This window comes from Mustela erminea, chromosome 4 (genome assembly GCF_009829155.1).
Source record: "Mustela erminea isolate mMusErm1 chromosome 4, mMusErm1.Pri, whole genome shotgun sequence".
NCBI classification, from domain to species: Eukaryota; Metazoa; Chordata; class Mammalia; order Carnivora; family Mustelidae; genus Mustela; species Mustela erminea.
In genome coordinates, this window is record NC_045617.1 from 22,824,593 (window position 1) to 22,845,978 (window position 21,386).

The 21,386-nt window shown below is 40.7% G+C and overlaps 1 protein-coding gene across 1 annotated transcript in view; it reads right to left on the reverse strand.

Moving 5' to 3' along the window:
- Window positions 1-21,386, reverse strand: part of LOC116588132 — a 183,753-nt gene that overhangs the window by 29,669 nt on the left and 132,698 nt on the right. Inside the window, exons 34-38 of the mRNA XM_032338859.1 lie at window positions 20,188-20,283; window positions 18,974-19,138; window positions 6,804-7,033; window positions 5,720-5,858; window positions 4,368-4,488 (exon numbers count right to left, since the gene is read on the reverse strand). Coding sequence (XP_032194750.1) covers window positions 4,368-4,488; window positions 5,720-5,858; window positions 6,804-7,033; window positions 18,974-19,138; window positions 20,188-20,283 — 751 coding nt within the window. The remainder of the gene's footprint in view (window positions 1-4,367; window positions 4,489-5,719; window positions 5,859-6,803; window positions 7,034-18,973; window positions 19,139-20,187; window positions 20,284-21,386) is intronic.

Here is a 21,386-nt window from a genome sequence, read left to right on the forward strand (position 1 = left end):
GTTTCCCAAACTTGTTTAGGTAAAAAAAGAAAACAAAACATCCCCCCCTAGCCTCCTAACCCTTGCAAAACACAGTAGAAGTCCTTTCCTTACAATCAAGACTAAGAGTAGGTTTGTTAATCAAAAGAAGTCTGTTAAACCAGAGAATGCTTTTAAAAAATGACTTGCAGTAACTTGATATTTTAACTTAAGTATTTAACTTAAAAATATTTAACTTTAAAATGTGCAAATATACAAACATTTGCCAATTTTCTATCATAGAACTTAGGCCTTTTCTTTGTATGAACCCACTCATTGGAGAGCTGTACTATGTTTCTTCTAGAAACCATAACACATTGTGTGGTTTTCTAGTATGTGGCTTTATTGGTTTGCTTGTTTCTTTTTATGGAAAGAAAACTAAAAGACCATGAAGCAATCCAAATGTATCTTTTTTTAAGGGCAGTTTTAAGTTCATAGAAAAATTGAGCAGATAGTACAGAGACTTCCCACATATTCCATGCCCTCTCTACCCCAACACACAGCTTTCCCAACTATCAACATCCTACACCAGTGTGGTATGTTTGTTACAACTTATGAGTGTACAATGACATGTCATTATCACCCAAAGTACATAGTTTATGTTATGGTCCACTCTTGGTGAAGCTATGGGTTTGACAGTGTATAATTGGCAGATGCCAATTATTGCCAATGCCAATTATCCATTATTATATTTTCATGCAGAATAGTTTCACTGCCTTAAAAATCCTCTGTATTCTGCCTGCTCATCCTTCTTTCCCCTCTAAACCCTTGGCAACCACTGATCTTTTTATTGTCTCCATAGTTCTGCCTTTTCTCGAAAGTCATATATTTGGAATCATACAATATGTAGTCTTTTCAGGTTGGTTTCTTTTACTTTGGGAATATGCATTTCTATCCATGTCCTTTCATGGTTTGAGAGCTCATTTCTTTCTATCTAGCACTAAATATTATTCCATTGACTGATTGTACCACAGTTTATCTATTTCAACTTGGTCTTTATAGGACGGATCTCTTTTTGTACTCCCATTTCATTGGTTTACATAATACTAAATTAAATTACTCAAACACAATGACAAGCAAAACTGGCATGAACAAACAATGATCAATGATGCTAGGTAAACATAGGCAACCCAAAGACCATGATTAGTGAGTACTTTACCAGTTTATGTTACCAAGGGAATGGAAACTTTAGGTTCAAGCAAAACATTTTTGTCCACTTACTGTTAACATGTGTATATTTATTTTTTCTAACTACCTACAATAACATCACTGGTTAATCTAGTATGATATGCTTAGGGTGAAACTCACCCAGCAAAGAGAATGGATCTTAATCCACATTCCTAAAAGTTTTCTTGACTTTTTAAATTATTTTTCTGACTTCTTATCAGATGTGGTTATCTTTTTAACCTCATAATGTAACTGACAATAAGCACGTACCAGGATTACAAGTGTCTCCACTATTCTTAGTGCTTGCTTGTGGATTGCCTCAAAGTGATCATTTTGAGACACCTCGGTGTGGAATGTGACACGTGATTTCTTACATATGGATTTCCTCTATCTAGAAGCTTTAATATTTTCTTCCCACACCCCTGGGATATAGACATTCCACTTTGGAGATGGCTGACCTTATAAAAGTCCAGAGAAATTGAGAAAATCAATTAAGAATGACTTCAATGCCAAAATGTCAAATATGGGGAACAACAGAGCCTTTCTGAATCAGTGGAATTCAACTCTCTGCTAAGCCAAGCCCTGAGACTTAACAAGGATGTCTGGAGTGACTTTTTAAAGTTCTCAGGGGAGCACCAGATCAGCTCCGACAAACTAGCGCTGGACCAGATATGGCTGCCACATTTTCAGATGCTCTCTGATAGACTGGAAACTCATTCAGAAATTATACAAGATTAAGCTCTAAGACAAGGTGAGAAGGAGTGGGGGAGACAGAGAAGTATTGGAGGGTTTCTTTCTGGCTGGTAATAAATGTGGACACCAGAGTTGGCCAAGAGGGAGAGAGAAGACCCTGAGGGAAGGTCACGAGCTTGGGAGGTCGCCTGGGTCTCAGTAATTTCCATTCCCAACTCCCTCTCTAGAAACTCCCAGTGCCAAGCTAACCTTGACTGCAAAAGGTGGTCTCTGCATGAAGAAGTGGCCCCTGTTGGAAGCCCCATTCACTATGGTGGCTTCTTGCTGCTGAAATGCACAGTAGGTGGGTGGGCATTCCAAGGTTTTAATGCCTTCTTTAAAGGTTCCCGGTCCACAGAGGTCTCAGGAAGGCTACCCTGAAGAAATGTCTATAAAAGCATCCCTGACATACAGCAGGGACTCCATCACTTGCCCTGGCAGAATGCACTACAGTAGGACCCCCACATCGAGTCATGCCACACAGACCAAAACAAAACCTACAATAACAAGACATCCTCACTGTTGGCATTTGTTTCAAAAGTCATGAGTGTAGAATCCGAAAATGCGCTTAGAATTGGCCAGCACACTCTAGCCAGATGTTGGTAATATCTACCTTACCACCATTAACAATAACTCTACCTCCCCTATGCCGGACTCCCATCAGCCCCTTACTGAAGGCCCTTTCCAACCACAGCCAAGGAGCACCCTGCCCCAGGCAGCACACAGCAGAACTGCAAGGCCAAAATGCTTCCTCCCTTCCCCCACTATCCTGGTGTCTCATTAAACTACAGCCTGAAACACACAGAGGGTTGCACCTGTTGGGTGCCTGTGGATTTTCTCCCAAGACTTGAAGGGAGCTGCCTGGATGCAGCAAATGCGCACAGACAACGAGTGCTTTGTGTCTTACTAAATGTTCTGTCATTGAAGCTAACCTCACTGGGCTGTGGTGACATCCAAGGTTGAGAAGTGGCTTGCCCTCTCATTGCATAGCCTTTTCCCAAAGCTCTATTTCCAGAATTCAGTTACTCGAAGCACTGCTAAGAATGACAATGTCTTAGGTGAGGACCTAGATGATTAATGCACATTACAATGTCTGTGGAATTTGTCTCAAAAGGAAGATCTAATTTAGTTTGCTAATCAAACAACTTCTCCATCATTTAAAGGTTGGAGATTTTCCTACAGAATTAGTAGGAGTCAGGAGTAGACATTGAAGTGTGGACAGGACCAGCTACGTAATCTATGGCACTCTGTGCAAAATAAAAATACAGGGCTTCTTATTGAAAAAGCAGGGGGAAAAAAGCACCCCTATAGGTACTAAAACACAGTGGTTTCTTTCTTCCACAGTCCCTCTCTTGACCTGTCATGGTGTTTTTACTCGTTTTTAATGCTGTGCTCCCCAGGCACAGGAATGCTTGTGAGGTTAGTGTGACCCTCACAGACACCCAGGGGTTCCATCCTGTGCCCGGAAGCATGAATGTGTGTGCAGTTGCTGCCTGGTGACCCCATGCCCTCACTGGGGGCAGAGAGGTGGAGCCAGGCAACTTTCCCTCCTGGGGGCCCGCCGTGGACAGGCAACCCTAAGGGTATTATAACCCCCATTCCAGGGTATTGTACGAATCTCAGGATAGGCAATAGGCTTGCTCCCACTGAGTCACCCATCAGACATACCATGATGTTTCCAGACTGGGGTCCTTGAGATACCACTAGGTACACATATCCTGATATTCCTCCTGATCAGGTCCCCAGTGGAGTGGAGGGCAGTAGTAACTCCTGGGTGGGAGTGCTAGGGGGGAGGTGTTTACGGTGCCAGAAAGCAGAAGAGTAGGCAGCTGAGAACCCCTCTTGGCAAGGTGAGGAGGCAGTTTAAGACCAAGTCTCTAAGTCCTTAGTGCACGCTCCATGGACTCATGAAACACAAATTCTAAGTTAAAATCAAGAGTTTCAAAATGGTACCCATAAAGTATGAAAGCCAAAGTACTCCTGTAAGTGCACTGATCACATGTCCATGGAGTGGTCCTGACTTTAGACTTCAGATGAAAGGAAGTAATTGTGACTGCCTTCCCACCCCAAATACATGTACTTGTAAGATTTTGACATATATGTCATATATATGCATTTTATACACACACACACACACACTTAAATATATTACAAATAAGAAAAGCTTATGTGTTTTACCCATTTCAACTTTATTTCGGTTATGAGGGAATCAGCAGAGTTGAGATTGAACTTAACAAATGTTTTCTATTTAAAAGACTTCAAGTGGAAGGAAATATGTCAAAGTGTTAATAGTTCTCTCTGAGCCGAGGTGTTAAAAAGTAATTTTTATATCATTTTCTGGACATTGTAGTAATTTTTTTCCCATGAAAATGATATATGGATTGCTTTTATAATTAGGGAAAAAATGAATTAATGTTATTTTGTGAAGTAATAAAATAAACATACTTTACCTGTAGGGAGAGTACATGTCTCCTTGGATTTTTCTGATACAACCAGTGCTCTCTCTCTGTTAACTTTTCTTAATACTTCTTGGATCATATGAATTTCAAGATTTTCCAGAAGTTTCTGAAGCTAGAGTCAGAAGTTTAAGAGTCACTTTCTACATTCAGCTTACACTTTGAGCTCCTAAGTCAAATTCCTACAGAAGGGTCTGGGGCTATGTTCTTCAGCTACTCTCTCCCAGGGAGAAGGAAGGGTTCCTTTCTCGGGTTTCCAAGTGCTTCTGCAAGGGTAGATACACCTCTTTAGAGACCAACATCTTTTCTCTTGGCCCACATCCCAGTTGATAAAATACAACCCTTTTGTACCAAGTCGTGCTAAATTGCAAAGTGCTCAATGTCTGAGGTGACCTCATGTATCTTGCGAGTCTCTGAATGTGGGCAGGAATTTCATGAGTTGTTATTACAAGAGAAACCCCTCGGCCTGAAACTCAATTTAGATATCAAGGAGGATTTCATGAGAATATTTTAAAATCCAAACATGACTAGGAGAAAACTCTCCCAATAACCATGTGCCCTTACTTTACCCATTATGATTGTAGGGCCCACGTTTCTCCCTGTCAGAGGACCCCAGCTCCTAGAGAGAATCAGGGCTCAGAAGGGTAAACAATGGGCTTGGGACTGGGGTCCCAACACTGTGTGTTGCAGGGGTGGGGGACAGGTAGCCACTGAATTCTTGATCTTCCGGGGACACTTCCACTGACACTCAAACAGCTAGAATTTTTGCTTGCTTGCTTGTTACCATAACAAGGAGAACACAGCCTTGCCTGTTACAGACACAAGGGAACACAGCCATGTGGAGATGGTGTCCCAGGACCAAGGTGAACAAACCCTTGGAAACACAACCTCCCACATAGACCTTCTAGCACACCAAATGGACCTGTGCATAAATCATGACTTATTCTCAGAAAAACAATCAATCATAGGAGCTATTTTAAATATCCCATTTTCATGGATGTATGTGTTGGGGGCAGTGGATAATTTTGTGTGAGATTTTAAGTTTAAGATGGCAGTATGTTCTCTATCATCATCTTTTTTTGTGGTAGTGTACCTTCATTAGAGGAGAATCAAAATACAAAGCTCTAGACCTACAAAATGGAGATATTAGGGCTACTTATGTACTTAATCAAAGCCCCACAAGCTTTTAAATACTCAGTTCTCTCCAAGGCTGTTTAGTGATTGACATACCTTCAATCTCCACTTAATATCTTAGGGAAAATAATGCCACTTGGGTATATCTGTAGTTTTACATGCTTATGCTGTAAAGCAAATTTTCAGTCACATTCAAAACAGTTCCTGCATACCTGCTGAGTTTTTATTTCGATTTCTGAAGCTCCTTTGGGGGGAAGAATAGACTGACTACTTATTATAATACCTTCGAATTCATCTTCTTTCCCCATCCGCCTAGCTATAGCTTTCATGCTGGGATAGAGAATGTCAGTTCTATTAAAGAAGAGAGACAGAAGTTAGCAAACAATCGTATTTTTTTCTTGTTTAGATTCTCTGACAATTATTTTTGTTCACATTCTGCTTCCTGTCATTGTTATAAACCTCCCAACCCATTATAGAAACTCATATTGCCATCTAAATTCGCCACAGTTGCCACGCCCTTAGTCAATATTAAATCCCGAGGACTTTTCCCCTTGGGTACATATAATTTCATTCTTCATTCTTCAAAACATTGACAAGTTTTCTCACTGCCTAGTTACCAAGAAAGCTGACTGTAATAACTTGTAGGATAGACCATTTGGACTATGCCACCAAAGAGAACCTTCTTGTGCCCAGTAAGGTCCAAGAATGGTGAGTGGACGCTTGGTGGATGCTTGTTTGATAACAAAACACATGGCAGAAGCAACATGTCTTTCCTGCCTGCTCAGTCATCCCAGCTAGAGCCGGAAGCTGTGAAACACCCCTAACACCCCACCCTCCCGCAGACCTAAGACCTTGCACCATATTATACCTCTGGCAGCAGAGAGAGAGAGAAAATATGAGAGACTCAACACTTGGGTCCAAAGGGACAGGAAATGGAGAGGCGGTCACAGCAGCAGCCTCTCCCTACCTAGTGCTCACTGGGATCCTATGAACTAAAAAAGCTGATGAGTCAGCACCGTGGGGACACCGGAGAGGCACAAGTTCCTTGAGACAGAACTCTAGGTAAATGAGATACAGTGTTGCTTAGTGGAACAGAGCACTGTCCCTGTAGTCAACAGAACCCAGCTGTTCCTGTAAAGCACTGGTGACAGGACACATCGCCCAGTTTCCTCTGCACTCAGTGGGGCTGGGCGTACCAGGTTTATAGACCAAATCTCGCCCTCAGCGTAAGGGGAGGAATTTATCAGACACCAGATTCCACTCATTCACGGCGATTTCCACCTCAGCAATGCTCACCTGTAGAGTTCTGAGAACTGTCTGTGGAGGGAGACAGAATCGAGGTCCTGGCCTCGCAGTTTGAGTCGGCCCCAGTGCTCCTTTAGCACTTCCAGCTGCTTCCACAGCACCAGAAAGGATCTCAGGGCAGCAAGGGACATCACGGCATTGCATGGGCCCCTCAGCAGTCTGGAGGCTTTGGGGCTGCTTTGGAACGGACTTCTGAATCCTGGCACTCCAGACACATCTGGCTGAAAGCATTACAGAAAGTCTTCTTTATTAATCATAGATCGATATAGGATATAGGATTGATATAGGATAAACTTTTACATTAACCCACGGAGAAGGAGCATCTTGAAGAATGTGTATTCTCCGTAGGAGGAATGGGTTATGGGCTTACAGCACATTATAGCTTAGAGAGGGTAAGCATCCTTTCTAAATAGATAAAATACAGAAAAGAGGCAAATATCTCCATTTCAGCTTTCTGCTTGAGTCTTGTACCATTCATTTAAAAAACTCTTTTACTTGGGTATTCACCTTCTATCTGCCTTTGAAAAATTAGGCCTTTTGTGTTTAGCCTCTGCAGTCTGGAAAGTACCCTTCAACACACTTGAGATTTAATTCCCCTTCACGGTAGTAGAGCTGTAATATGACCTAAAATTAGGGATTTTACTTGTTTTATGGATGAGGAAATGGAAACATAAGTTAATCTTATCTTCTAGTCCTTCTCCTGACCTTTAAAAGCTTACATGTCTCTTAATTTGAACTTATTATCCAATGGGCAATTTTCTTTTAGAATAATGATTTGTTTGCTCATTCATTGGTAGTTGCCTTAACTCAGTGTTTGTTGAGGGACCGCTCTGCCCTGGAGAATGTGGAGGAAACAAGGTTTTCAGGTCCCCCTCTACTGCAGCTAGGGTGTGAGGGCCCAAGGTCACCCAGAGAGTGACAGACAAAACTGGATCCTGCATCCAGGTTCTCACCTGAGGACAGGGTCTCAGTCACAGGAAAAGGAGCATTGCTTTGCAAAGATGCAAACTTGGATCATGAGGTTACTGCAAGAAAGGACTCAGAGAACATTCAGCAATAGCACCTCAGACACTCAAGTTTCCTGGTTCAGAGCAGGAAGAACACCCACTCATTGTAACCAGACCCGTGCTATTAACATATCTACAGAAAGGCTCCTGCCAGAAAGAGGGTTGGTCAGAGGCGGAGTTGGCAAGCCAGACCCAGGGGAGAGCTCACAGCTCCTGTACGCGGCAGACAGCCCCTCAAGGAGACTACCTACTCACTAAGGAGCTAACCCAAGATTTCCAGATTTGTTTTATCCTCAGGAGCCTTTCATCAAATAAAATTTTATGCAGTAACGGAAAACAGTCAACAGGCCAAGGCTGAGCATGGTGACAGCAAGGGGGCAGCCTACAGGCCATGTGGCCCCGCTCTGCTCAAAAAGCCCCAAGATGTTCCCTTTAAAGGGTTTGTGTGCAGTTTCACCTGAAGACACAGCAAAAAAAAAAAAAAAAAAAAGTAGTCTGAAAAGCACCTGGGACTATACCTGAAGGAGATTTATTGGCAAATGGAAGGGCAGGGGCAGAGGAACTCCCCCAGAGATGGAGGATGCTACTGGCAGATGCCGGTGTTTCACCGTCCACTTAGATCGCTAGCACAGGTGGGCGAGCTCAGATGCAAAACCCTCCCACCACCACCTTGCAAAGACAGGCAGGGGCAATTGGTGATGGCACTGTTGGTCTGCCTTGCTGAAGCCAGAGCAGGCGCCATTTTGCAACACTTCCCTGCTCCCCAGCTGGGGCAGGCAAGAGCAAGCAGTGGCAGCATTCTCCTAGTCCGCAGCTAAAGCCGGTGAGCACAGGTGGTTGCAACATGTCTGTACTCCCTGGTTGGGGCTGGCAACTGTGAGCAGTCCCAGTGTTTTCCTGCTCTCAGCCTAAAGCCAGAATAGGCACATGGTCAAGACATTTCTTCCTCCTGTTGTATTCCCAAAGCCCCCAGGGATGTGCAGTCAAGACATCTTCCTGCTGCCTTTCTGAAGCTGGAGAGTGTGCCCTAACCCCTACATTCTCCAGCTGCCTAGTTAATGCTAGTGGATATATGAAATCCACACAGGGAACGCTCCTTGACTGCCTGCCGCTGGTGGCCAAGGGGCCTGACATTTCTGAGCTCCAAGGGAATGTCACAGTCAGAAAGACAGTATGTGACAGGCCACCTCTTCCAGGCACTGCAGATGGTAGACTGAAGTGCAACCCTGTCTTGTTGTGAAAAAAACCCATTTACTTATGCTGCAACTTTGGCCTGAGGAGCAGGTTTCAGGTTTTCTCTACATCTAGAGGCTGCAGAGATGCTCCCAGGGAGCATAAGCAGGAACACACCATCCTTGCACACCTTCTGTGCTTCAATATGGCTCAAAAGTCCTCCCAGAAAGAGCGTATATATTCATGTAGAGTCCCACGTTTTGTAGGCCAGCAGGGATTATAACTGTGGCTGCACTAGACTATATTTGCATGTATTTTTTTTAGAGATTTTATTTATTTATTTGAGAGAGAGAGAGAATATGAGTGGTGTGAGGGGGGAGGAACAGAGGGAGAGGGAAAAGCAGACTCCTCACCGAACAGGGAGCCCAACATGGGGTTCGATCACAACCTGAGCCCAAGGCAGATGCTTGACCTACTGAGCCACCCAAAGCCCCAACATATTTGCATATTTTAAAAGCTGCTGCCTGTAGGTCTAGCTTCAGATTAACCTGAAACTTGGTGCTAAATGAAATTTCTCCCCTTGGAACACTGACAGGCCTTTGTACCTCCTCAATGACAAGGACATATCAATATTAAATCAGGCTGATTAGACAATCACAAAGTTTTAAGAAACAACCAAAAGCTAGGGCAAGGCTGAATGAGAAGTATCAACTACGCAAGGGCACTCTAAGACTGAAAGACTCAGAAAAAGACCATAATGCTATGGAGATAAGTAATCTACCTGATAAAGAATTCAGGGTAAATGCCATAAAGATGCTTACCAAACTTGGGAGAGGAAGGAATTAACCCAGTAAGGATTCAACAATGAGATAGAAAATATAATTACCAAACACAAGTCCACATAGGTGAAGAATGTAATAACGGAACTGAAAAATACACTAGAGGTGTTAAACATCAGACTGGATGAAGCAGATGAATGAGTCAGAATGCAAAACAATGGAATTTACCCAGACAGTGCCATGAAGGGAAAAAGGAATTTTAAAAAATGAAGATACCTTAAGGGACCTATGAGACAATATCAAGCATAATAACATTTGCATTATAGGGGTCCCAGAAAGAGAAAAGAAAGAGAAATAGGCAGAAAACTTATTTAAAGAAATAATGACTGAAAACTTCCTTAACCTAGGGAAGGAAACAGAAATCTAAGTCCAGGAGGCCCAGAGAGTGCCAAATAAGAGATACACACCAAGATACATTATAATTAACGTGTCAAAAGTTAAAGAGAGAATCTTAAAAGTAGCAAGAGAAAAACCAATTGTTATATACAAGAGAAACACCATAATCAGCAGATTTCTCAGCAGAAATTTTGCAGGCCAGAAGAGAGTGACCCAATATATTCAAAGCACTGAAAGGAGAAAACCTCCAACCAAGAACACTCTACCTGAAGGTTATCATTCAGAACTGAAGAAGAGAGAGAGTTTTCCAGACAAAAGCTTAAAGAGTTCATCGCTCCTAAACTGGCCTTATAAGAAATGTTAAAGAAGGGCGCCTGGGTGGCTCAGTGGGTTAAGCCTCCACCTTCAGCTCAGGTCATGATCCCAGGGTCCTGGGATTGAATCCCACATTGGGCTCTCTGCTCAGCAGGGAGCCTGCTTCCTCCTCCTCTCTCTCTGCCCGCTTGTGATCTCTCTCTGTCAAATAAAGAAATAAAATCTTTAAAAAAAAAAGTTAAAGAGACTTCTTTCAGCAGAAACAAAATAGCACTAATTATTATTATTTTTTAAAGACTTTACTTATTTACTTGACAGAGAGAGATCACAAGTAGGAAAGAGAGAGAGAGGAGGAAACAGGCTCCCTGCTGAGCAGAGAGCCTGATGCAGGACTCGATCTCAGAACCCTGAGATCATGACCTGAGCCAAAGGCAGAGGCTTAACCCACTGAGCAACACAGGCACCCAATAGCACTAATTATTAACAACAAAAACAACAACAAAATACAAAAGTAAAAATCTCTCCAGAAAAAGTAAATATATGGTAAAGGTAATGAGTTAATTTATAAAACTACTATGAAGGTCAAAAAGTCAAAAGTAAAATTAACTAAAATTACAAAAATTAGTTGAGGTAAATAAAATAGCAAGATGTAAAATGTGACATCAAAAACAAACATGAGGGGGCACAGTAGTTCAAATGTAGGGTTTGGAAAATGTTCAAATATAAGTTGCAATCAACTTAGACAGTTATACACATAGGATGATATATGTGAACTTATAGTAACTACATAGCAAAAATTTATATTAAATATATAAAAGAAAATGAGAAAAGAATCTAAACATAACACTAAAGAAAGTCACCAAACCAGAGGGGAAGAAAGAAAGAGAAGAAGGAAGGAATAGAAAGGAATTATAAAAATGGTCACTAAACAAGTAACAAATGGTGACAAGTACTTGCCTATCAATAATTAAAATAAATGCAAATAGACTAAGTGTTCTAAAAAAAAAATCACAGAGTAGCTGAATGGATAGAAAAGCAAGGCACATTTATATACTGGTTTTCAGAGACTCATTTCATAAGTAAGGACACACACCAACTGAAAGTGAAGGGATGGAAAAAAGATATTCCTTGTAAATAAAAATGAAAAGAAAGCTGGTATAGCTATGCTCACATTAGACAAAATAGACTTTAAAACAAAGACTATAATAAAAGACAAAGAGGAGCACTACATAATAATAAAGAAATCAACCTCAAAAAGATAACACTTTTATAAATATATATGCACCCAGTGTAGGAGGACCAAAGAATATAAAACAAATATTAAGAGACCTAAAGGGAAAAATTGACAGCAATACAATAATAATAGGATAATTTGACATCCCATTTGTATCAATTAATAGATCGTCCAGATGGAAAAAATCAATAAGGAAACATTGGCTTTAAATGACACAAACAGGGGCGCCTGGGTGGCTCAGTCATTACGCATCTGCCTCAGGTCATGGTTCCAGGTCACGGTCCCAGGGTTCTGGGATCGAACCCCATGTCAGGCTCCCTGCTCAGTGGGAAGCCTGCTTCTCCCTCTCTTATTTCCCTTGCTTGTGTTCCCTCTCTCGCTGTCTCTCTGTCAAATAAATAAATAAATAATCTTTTTAAAAAATTGACACAAAGCCCAAGTTAGTAAAAGGAAAGAAATAATAGAGATCAGAGCAAAAATAAATACAATAGAGACTAAAAAGATAATTTTAAAAAATCAATGAAGTGCTGGTTTTTTTTAAAAGATAAACAAAACTGACAAACATATGGCTAGGCTCAACCAAGAAAAAAAAGGGCTAAAAGGAATAAAATCAGAAATGAAAGAACTTATAACTGATACCACAGATATATAGAAGATCGTTAAGAGACAATTACATACAAATAAAATGGACAACCTAGAATAAATAGATAAATGCCTAGGAACTTACAAATCTTCAAAGACTGAATCATAAAAAAAAAAATCTTAATAGACCAGTTACTAGTAAGGAGATTGAATCATTAATCAAAAACCTCCCAACAAACAAAAATCCAAGACCAGACAGCTTCACTGATGAATTCTACCAAACAGTCAAAGAAGATTTAACATCTATCCTTCTCAAACTCTTCCAAAAAATTAGAGGAGGGAATGTTTCCAAACACATTTTATGAGGCCAGCATTACCCAGATATCAAAAACAGATGAGGACAACACAAAAAAGAAAATTACAGACCAATATCCCCAATTAACACAGATACAAAAATCATTAACAAAATATTAACAAACAAAATTGAGGAATATAGTAAAAGGATCATATGCCATTGACCGAGTGGGATTTATTTCAGTAATGCAAGGATGGTTTAACATTCACAAATCAATCAACGTGATAAACCAGATTAATAAAATGAAAGATAAAAAATCATGATCATCTCAATAGATGCAGAAAAATATTTGAAAAAATTCAACATCCATTTATGATAAAAATTCTCAGCAAAGTAAGTAGAGTGGAAATGTATCTCAACACAACAAAGCCATATGTGACAAACTGACAGCTAATATATTCAGCTGTGAGAAGCTTAAAGTTTTTCCCCTAATATTGGGAACAAGACGAGGATGTTCACCCTCCTCATTTTTATTCAACATAGTACTGAAAATCCTAGCCAGAGCAATTAGGCAAGAAAAAGAAGTAAAAAACATCTGAAATGGAAAAGAAGAAGTAAAATTGTCACCATTTGCAGATCACATGATATTATATACAGAAAACTAAAGATTCCACAAAAAAACTATTGGAACTCACAAATGAATTCAGCGAAGTTGCAGGATACAAAATTAATATACAAAATCTGTTGTGTTTTTATACTTTAATAACAAACTATAAAAATGAGAAGTTGAGAAAACAATTCCATAGATAATCATATAAAAAAATACTGAACAGTAAACTTAAACAAGGAAGTGAAAGACCTGTACACTGAAAACTATAACTTGTCAATTGAAGGAGACACTAATAAATGGAAAGATGTTCCATGCTCATGGAATTAGAAGAATTAAAATTAATATTAAGATATTCATACTACGCAAAGCAATCTACAGATTCATGCAGTCTTTATCAAAATTCTAATGACATTTCTCACAGAACTAGAATAACTAATTCTAAAATATATTATATGGAACCACAAAAGACTCCCAAATGACTAAAACAATCTTGAGAAAGAAAAACAAATCTAGCAGTAACATGATCCCTGATTTCAAACTATACTACAAAGCTGTAATGATCAAACGACATGGTACTGGCATATAAATACATAGATCGGTGGAACAGAATAGAGAGCCCAGAAATAAATTCATGCATATATGGTCAATTAATTTATGACAAGGTAGGTAAGAATATAGAATGACAAAAGGACCATCTCTTCAATAACTGGTACTGGAAAAACGGGACAGCTACATGCAAAAATTAAAACAGACCACTGCACCAAATACAAAAATAAACACAAAATGGATGAAAGACTTGAATGTAAGGCCTGAAACTTAAAACTCCTAGAAGAAAACATAGGCAGTAAGATCTTTGACATTTGTCTTACTGATATTTTTTTGGATCTGACTCCAAAGTCAAGGAAAACAAAAGCAAGAGTAAACAAGTGGGACTACATCAAACTAAAAAGCTACTGCACAGTGAAGGGAGCCATCAACACAATAAAAAGGTCATCTACTGATGGAAGAAGATATTTGCAAATCATATCCGTAATAGGGGTTAAAATCCAGAATACATATAGAACTCATACAAGTCAATAACAAAAAACCCAGAAAATTTAAAACTGGTCAGAGGATCTGAATAGACATTTTCTAAAAACAAACAAACCAACCAACCAACCCATACAGATGCTCAGTAAGTATATGAAGAATGCTTAACATTACTAATCGCCAGAGGACTGTAATTCAAAACCAGAATGAGATATCACTGCACATCTGTCAGAATAACTATCACTAAATAAATAAATAAATAAATAACAAGTTTTGACAAGGTAAAAAGAGAACTGTTGTGCACAGTTGGTGGGAATGTAAATAGTGCACCACTATGAAAAACAGTATGGAGGTTCCTCTTAAAAACAGAACTACCATATGATCCAGTAATTCCACTATTGGGTATCTACGAAGAAAATGAAAGTATGAATTTGAAAAGATATATGCATGTTATGTTCATTGAAGCATTATTTGCAATAGCCGAGATATTGGAAACAACCTAAGGGTTCATTGATGGATCACCAGATAAAGAGGTGATTACATACACACACAGGAATACTACTCAGCCATAAAAAACAATGAAAACCTGCCATTTGTGACAATATAGATGGATCTAGAGGGTGCTAAGCTAAGTGAAATAAGTCAGTCAGACACAAGTACTGCATGCTTTCACTTTTATGTGGAATCTAAAAAACGAAACAAAATTAAAGCAAGACATCGATACAGAGAACTGACTGGTGGTTGCCAGAGGAGAAGAGGTTTGGGGGACAAATGAATAAAGGGAATCAAGAAGTACAAACTTCCAATTATAAGATAAAAAACTCGTGTGGATATAATGTACAGTTTGGGGAATACAGTCAATCATCCTGTATTAACTTTGTATAGTAATGGATGGTAACTAGGCTTACTATGAGCAATGCATACAAACAGAGAATCATTATGTTTTATACCTGAAACTAGTATTATACGTTAATCATACCTCAATTTAAAAAGGCATTATAAATTTAAAAAATACACCAAAACTCCAGCTTGCCTCTGAGGAACCCAGGGCTCCTGGGACCACTGCTTTAAGGGTCTATCACTTTTGTTTTGGAGTTTAAGAGCCTCAAGTCTAAGAGATCATGGTCAGGAAACCCAGGGTCCTTTCTCACAGGCAGTATAAATTCCGGTGCTTCCTAGTGTCTATGAATATTTAAAAACAAATAATTAAATAAAACTAATTAAAATAAATAATTACTGGGGTGCCTGGGTGGCTCAGTGGGTTAAAGCTTCTGCCTTCAGCTCAGATCATGATCTCAGAGTCCTGGGATCAAGCCCTGCATCGGGCTCTCTGCTCAGCAGGGAGCCTGCTTCCTCCTATCTCTCTGCCTGTCTCTCTGCCTACTTGTAATCTCTGTCTGTCAAATAAATAAATAAAATCCTTTAAAAAATAATAATTACTTTAACATAAACTTAGCATGTTAATATATTCATATTAAGAGAAGTTTTCTCTTCCTAAGTGTTTTAGAGGATGGAAGAAGGAACAGGAGACAGGATACAGCACGAAGGTGCGGGAGAGTGGGGATGTCAGGGAATGATGGCAATCCATCAAAAACAGGACCAAGTAATGGTAACTAGAGAGCCCAAAGGGCCCAGCATGCTTCTTGATCTTGGTACTTCTTGGTGCCAAGCCTGATTTACAAACGTTCCCTCTGAATGAAACATCTAATTCTGTGTGGAATTTAGATAGCCCATCCCAACACACTTCCTTTTCCACTAATTTGCCTGAAGTAGACTTAGCTAGTAGGACACAGGGAAGATCTATTAGAAGGCTCTGGAAAGAATTTTCTTCCTTGGTAAAAAAACAAAGTCCCTTAAGGAGAAAGTTTTTTGTTCTTGTTTTCATCTTACAAGGATGAATGAGACATTTTCCTGACATACCCAAGATGGCAGAGCTGGAGCCTACATCAACCTGAGTGGCTGTACCAACCCAAACCATCTCCTCCTAGACTTGTTTTGAAACACTAGTACCCTTTCTAATTTAAGTCACGGCTAGTAGGACAACCTGTTTCTTATAGCAAGTTCATCCTCATTGGTATAGAGGGGCATCAGCTAAAAGGTAAAAAAATCTGAAGAAGCTTCTGAAAGAGTGGTGTGGAAGTTGAAACCTGAAAGATAAATAGGATATAATCAGATGATGAAGTAGAGAGGGAGGAGGAAAAGGAAGGAAGTTTTCCACCAGAGGGACTGGCTCGCACAAAGTTACTGAGGAAAGACAGCATGGCGCATTTGATAAAATGAAAGAAGTTGAGGGTGGAGATACCAGGAGGAGATAGGTGGTGAAGGTCTCGTTGTGGCACTTAGATTCTATTTTGGGGGCCTTTGGAAATCATTTAAGGGTTATAAGAGGGAAGTGACATAATCAGTTTTGCATTTAAAAATATTACCCTGGTAGGGCACCTGGGTGGCTCAGTGGGTTAAAGCCTCTGCCTTCAGCTAAGGTCATGATCCCAGGGTCCTGGGATCGAGCCCCACATCGGGTTCTCTGCTCAGCAAGGAGCCTGCTCTCCCCCTCTCTCTGCCTGCCTCTCTGCCTACTTGTGATCTCTGTCTGTCAAATAAATAAATAAAATCTTAAAAAAAATATTACCCTGGTGAATGTACCAGAAGGAGGCAAGGGTGAACATAGGGAGTCCAACTGGAGGTTATGCTCATAGCTTAACATTAGGAGACAATGCTGACTGGAGGTTGGTGATGGATGATGGGGAGCAGTAGACAAACTTGAGAGATATTAAAGTAATAGGATAGTAAAACTTAGCATTTGATTGTGGGGTATGGAAGAGAGAAATCAAAGATGGGTGTCCAGATTTTTTGGCTTGGGCCACTGGGCAAGAAGTGGTCCACTGACAGAGAATATGGAAAGAAGGGTGAGTTTTGGGCTGTGAAATAAGCTTAGTTTGGGACGCATGGACTCTGGGATGGAACAAGGAAGTTGAGTGCATGAATCTGACAGGATTGAAATTGGGACACGACATGTAGATGGTCGTTGCATGAGTCATCACGTGTAAAGTCATCAAAGTTACGAAAGCAGATGAGTTTGTCTAGGGAGAGGCTGAGAAGTGGAACAATGTAGTGGGCAAGAGTAGAGGGGAGCTCTGGTGCCAGACTGTTCAGTTGGAATCTGGGTTTCTCTCCTCACAAGATATGTGACTTCGGGCACATCAGTTAACCTTTCTAAGCTTCAGTATTATCTGTAAAAGGTGAATACTGCAAGTACCCCCTTCATGGAATTGTTGTGAAGATGAAAGAAACTAGTAATTACTAAAGCACTCTGAAAAGATCTCAGTCATACCCAATGGTAGTAGTAAGAGTGTTCAGGGGACACTTATGGACGAGACACAGTGCCTAGGGCCCACAAAGTCTTCTAATTTCTTTTAAAATCAGGAGATAAGGGATTTGAGGCTTAATAAAATGGTTTTTTTTGAAGGTTTTATTTATTTATTTGACAGACAGAGATCACAAGTAGGCAGAGAAGCAGGCAGAGAGTGAGAGGAAGGGAAGTAGACTCCCCGCTGAGCAGAGAACCCGATGTGGGGCTCGATCCCAGGACCCTGGGATCATGACCTGAGCTGAAGGCAGAAGCTTTAACCCACTGAGCCACCCAGGCGCCCCTTAATAAAATGTTTTAATGTAGGATATCTTTTTTTTAAATATTAATACGGTTGTAAACTATCACTTTTAATGCTTTTTTATGGAGGAAGAAGCCAACAAAGACTGAAGTGGCTAATGGCATGGAAGTCAAAATGCAGACCCGTGGGAGGGTAGTAGGGGACAGAACCCAAAAAATCATACTTTGGGGGAGTGGGAGAGGAAGAAGGGGGGCAGGAGGCAGAGGACAGTCTATGGGGAAGCCTGAGAAGGCCTGGCTACAATGCCAGGGGAAACTAGGAGGGAGCCCTGCTTTGGAAGCCAGGTGTAGGGAGGCCGCAAGAAGGACACACTGTGTCCAGTGCTGACAAGGGGTTCAGGTTGGAAGGGGACTGTCAAGTATCCAGGGGATTTAGTGACAAGGATCGTGGTGCTCTTGGTAAGAGTGGTCTCAGTGGTGACAAATTGTAGCTTCTGAGGAGTTGATTGAAGGTAAGGAATTGGTCAGGGCTGCTGCAGACCTCTCTCTTGGAATGTTTGGCTCAGAAGAGGGGGCTCTTCAGATGGGGGCACCAGCTAGCTTACTCTGTGTCTCTACAAGTCTCTGGTTCCCAGATATGGGCAGAATTAATTCCAGTGATGATAAGGTGGGCTAGAGGTTCTTGGTACCTTAGAGCTTCAGAGGGAAAAGTCCAAAGGAGGGAGTGCTTGCCTAGAAGTCCTTAGACTAGATGAGTGATGAAGATGAGAGCCCAGACTGGAGAGGTTCACCCAGGGCCTCTGTCATACCCCTCCAGTCCTTCTGACTCTGGTTCTACATGTGTCTTCCAACTCTAAATGTGCGTGACTCCTAAGGAAATCCAGCCAGTTGGATTACTTGTTCCATTTGGTTTCAGTGGGTCTCCCACAACTTTTGTTCTCTTTTTAAAGTGAAAAGAAATGGATATCCCATATATTAGAGATGACCCCTACCCTACTGCTGCCCCCATGCAACATTAGCTCAGTCCTGGGGCCCATTGGGAGACACCGTTGGACAGTGTCTGTGGCTCTCTGATTCCAGAGAGGAAGGTCTTTTAATACAATACAGCCCTGGCCAATTACGTAGACTGTTTACCAGGAGTATCTGACTGTGTTTGTCCTGTGTGGCTTGCTGTGTGGAGGGGTCCTCCATGGTCACATGATGGCTGCTCAGAAGTACATCTTCCAAAAGCAGCCGTATGCCCACCAGCTCTCCATGGGCTACCTTGAGGTCAAGCTCACTCAGCCCACAGAGGCACAGCTAGAAACAAAAAGAACAAAACAAAACACCCATGCTAAAGGTTTCTATGTATCTTTTATACATGATTTTTGGGAGAAAACTAGAAATAATTATATTTATAAGCCCTGCCCTCTTGATTATTAGAAAATCCATAAAAATCTTAGAGTAACATTTCTAGCTCAAAGTTCTCCTTGAATATATCAGACTTTCAGCTTTGTATGGAAGCCCGTTCCCAGCACTTTACTGTGGAATCTGTACATGGTGAACGTATAGTATGAGATCCATTTTCCTTTAAAAGTACAGATATAAACACAGGTATGCATAAGAAAAATACCGGAAAAAAGTAAACCAATATGTGAACTGTGATTGTTTCCTAGTGGGGGGCTATAATTGATTTTCTTAACCATTCTTAATACTTTACTTTAAAAAAATCCAGTTTTAATTTTGAGCATAAACAAAAGCAAACAGTATAGTTCCCATCTCCCGGCCCCCAAAGGCATCAGCCTATGGCCAGGCCTGCCCCTATCTCCACCACTAACCACTTCCATATTACTTTGAAGCAAATTTATGACTGATTTTCACTTTTTTCTTAGTACTTTTCTATATTTTCTACTTTTAAAAAATGAGAACACAATGATATTTGCTTAGGTGATCAGGGGAGAGACACATAATTGAAAGAAATTCTCCTATGGATCCCGCTTTAAAAATTCTCTCCCTACCAACTGTTTATAGGGAGGCCAGGATCCTGGTCACACAACCCTGAACTTCCAGCCTGGCTGTTTCTCTAAGAGGCCTGGAGAGTGATTGGAAATGGACAGCCACTCTCCCTGATCTTTACTGGCCATGGGAACTACAGCTGAATCTACTACTGAGGCCCATACTACCAAGAACATGATTCTCTTCTGTCATAAGAAAACATGACTCACTTTGTAGCACTGGGTGTATAGCTTCATAATCAAACACCCCTGCTTATCTCATAAATTATTCACCGCTGACCTATGGACCCAAGGATGCCTGCTTTGTAGTCTGCATTCAGTTCTCTCTGTGACAAGTGGGAAGACCTAGCCTACCTGCATATTATATTCTAGGGTATCTGGTCTGCTACTCATAACTGGAAACAGTCCTCCATCTTCCAGAAATGCTCTCCAAGGGAATAGCATGGATGCCTAAAAGAAACAAATAAGAAACATGATAATGGTATACTGTGTCCATAAATAATAAACATCTTGTATGAGCAGGCTTTCTGTGTCTGTACTCCAAAACACTGTGGGATGATTTATTTACTATGTAGAAATAGTCTTGATAGAAGGTCCATGATAATGTAGAGGAGAGAATAATCATCCTTTTTTTTTTCCCCTCCAGAATATGGCTAAACATAGAAGGGTTCTTAAGATTTCAGTGTAACTAGTTAGCACAAGTGTTTGGAATTTCCAGAATACTATAAAAACAGGAACATACTTATAATAAAAAAAACTTAAACTTAAATGTTCTCAGTATTAGGAACTTTAAAATGTTTTCCTTCCTCATCACTGTGTTCCAGTTCTAGGTAACAACTCAAAGCCAATGTCACGACATTAACATGTGGACCTCTGTCTTCTCCATGTCACTGTCCAACAGCCAAGATATCCTCTACTACTTGTGGCAGCACATGCAACCTTGGACATAGCTGACCTGTCCATCTGACCCCATTCTATACTTGCACACTTGGAACTGGCTTCAGACAGTTCTTAGAGTTAGACTTGATTCAGGTAGCAGGAAACCAGGACACTTGCATCTACCTAACCCAGCCAACATCCAAAGGCAATAGGAACAGGCCCAGGGGTCATGGTCAGTCCTGTCCTCTAGGACTAAATGAGGTCAAGGCTTGGGCCAAGAATAATTGTCTTGTTGCTAGGGAAGATAAAATTGTGGGACTTACATGGCGTTGATATTGGCATTACTTGGCTTAGCTTTGTAATATATAAACATTAGGTTGGAGCTTTTGGAGTCAGAAGACCTGGATTTGTGAGGTGGTTTTAAATATATGCCCAAAACTTCTTTGATACTCTTCCCCATGAAGAGGTAGAGTTTAAGTCTTCTCCCCTTGAGTGTAGGCTAAAATTAACTCGCTTCTAGTGAATGAAATATGGCAAAAAAGATGGGATGTCCCTTCTAAAACGAGGTAATAAAAAGGCTATGACTTCCACCTTGGGGTCTGTCTCTTGTTCTCTCTTGAATTGTTTGGTCTGGAGGAATCCATCTGTCATGTTATGAGGAAGACCTGTGGACA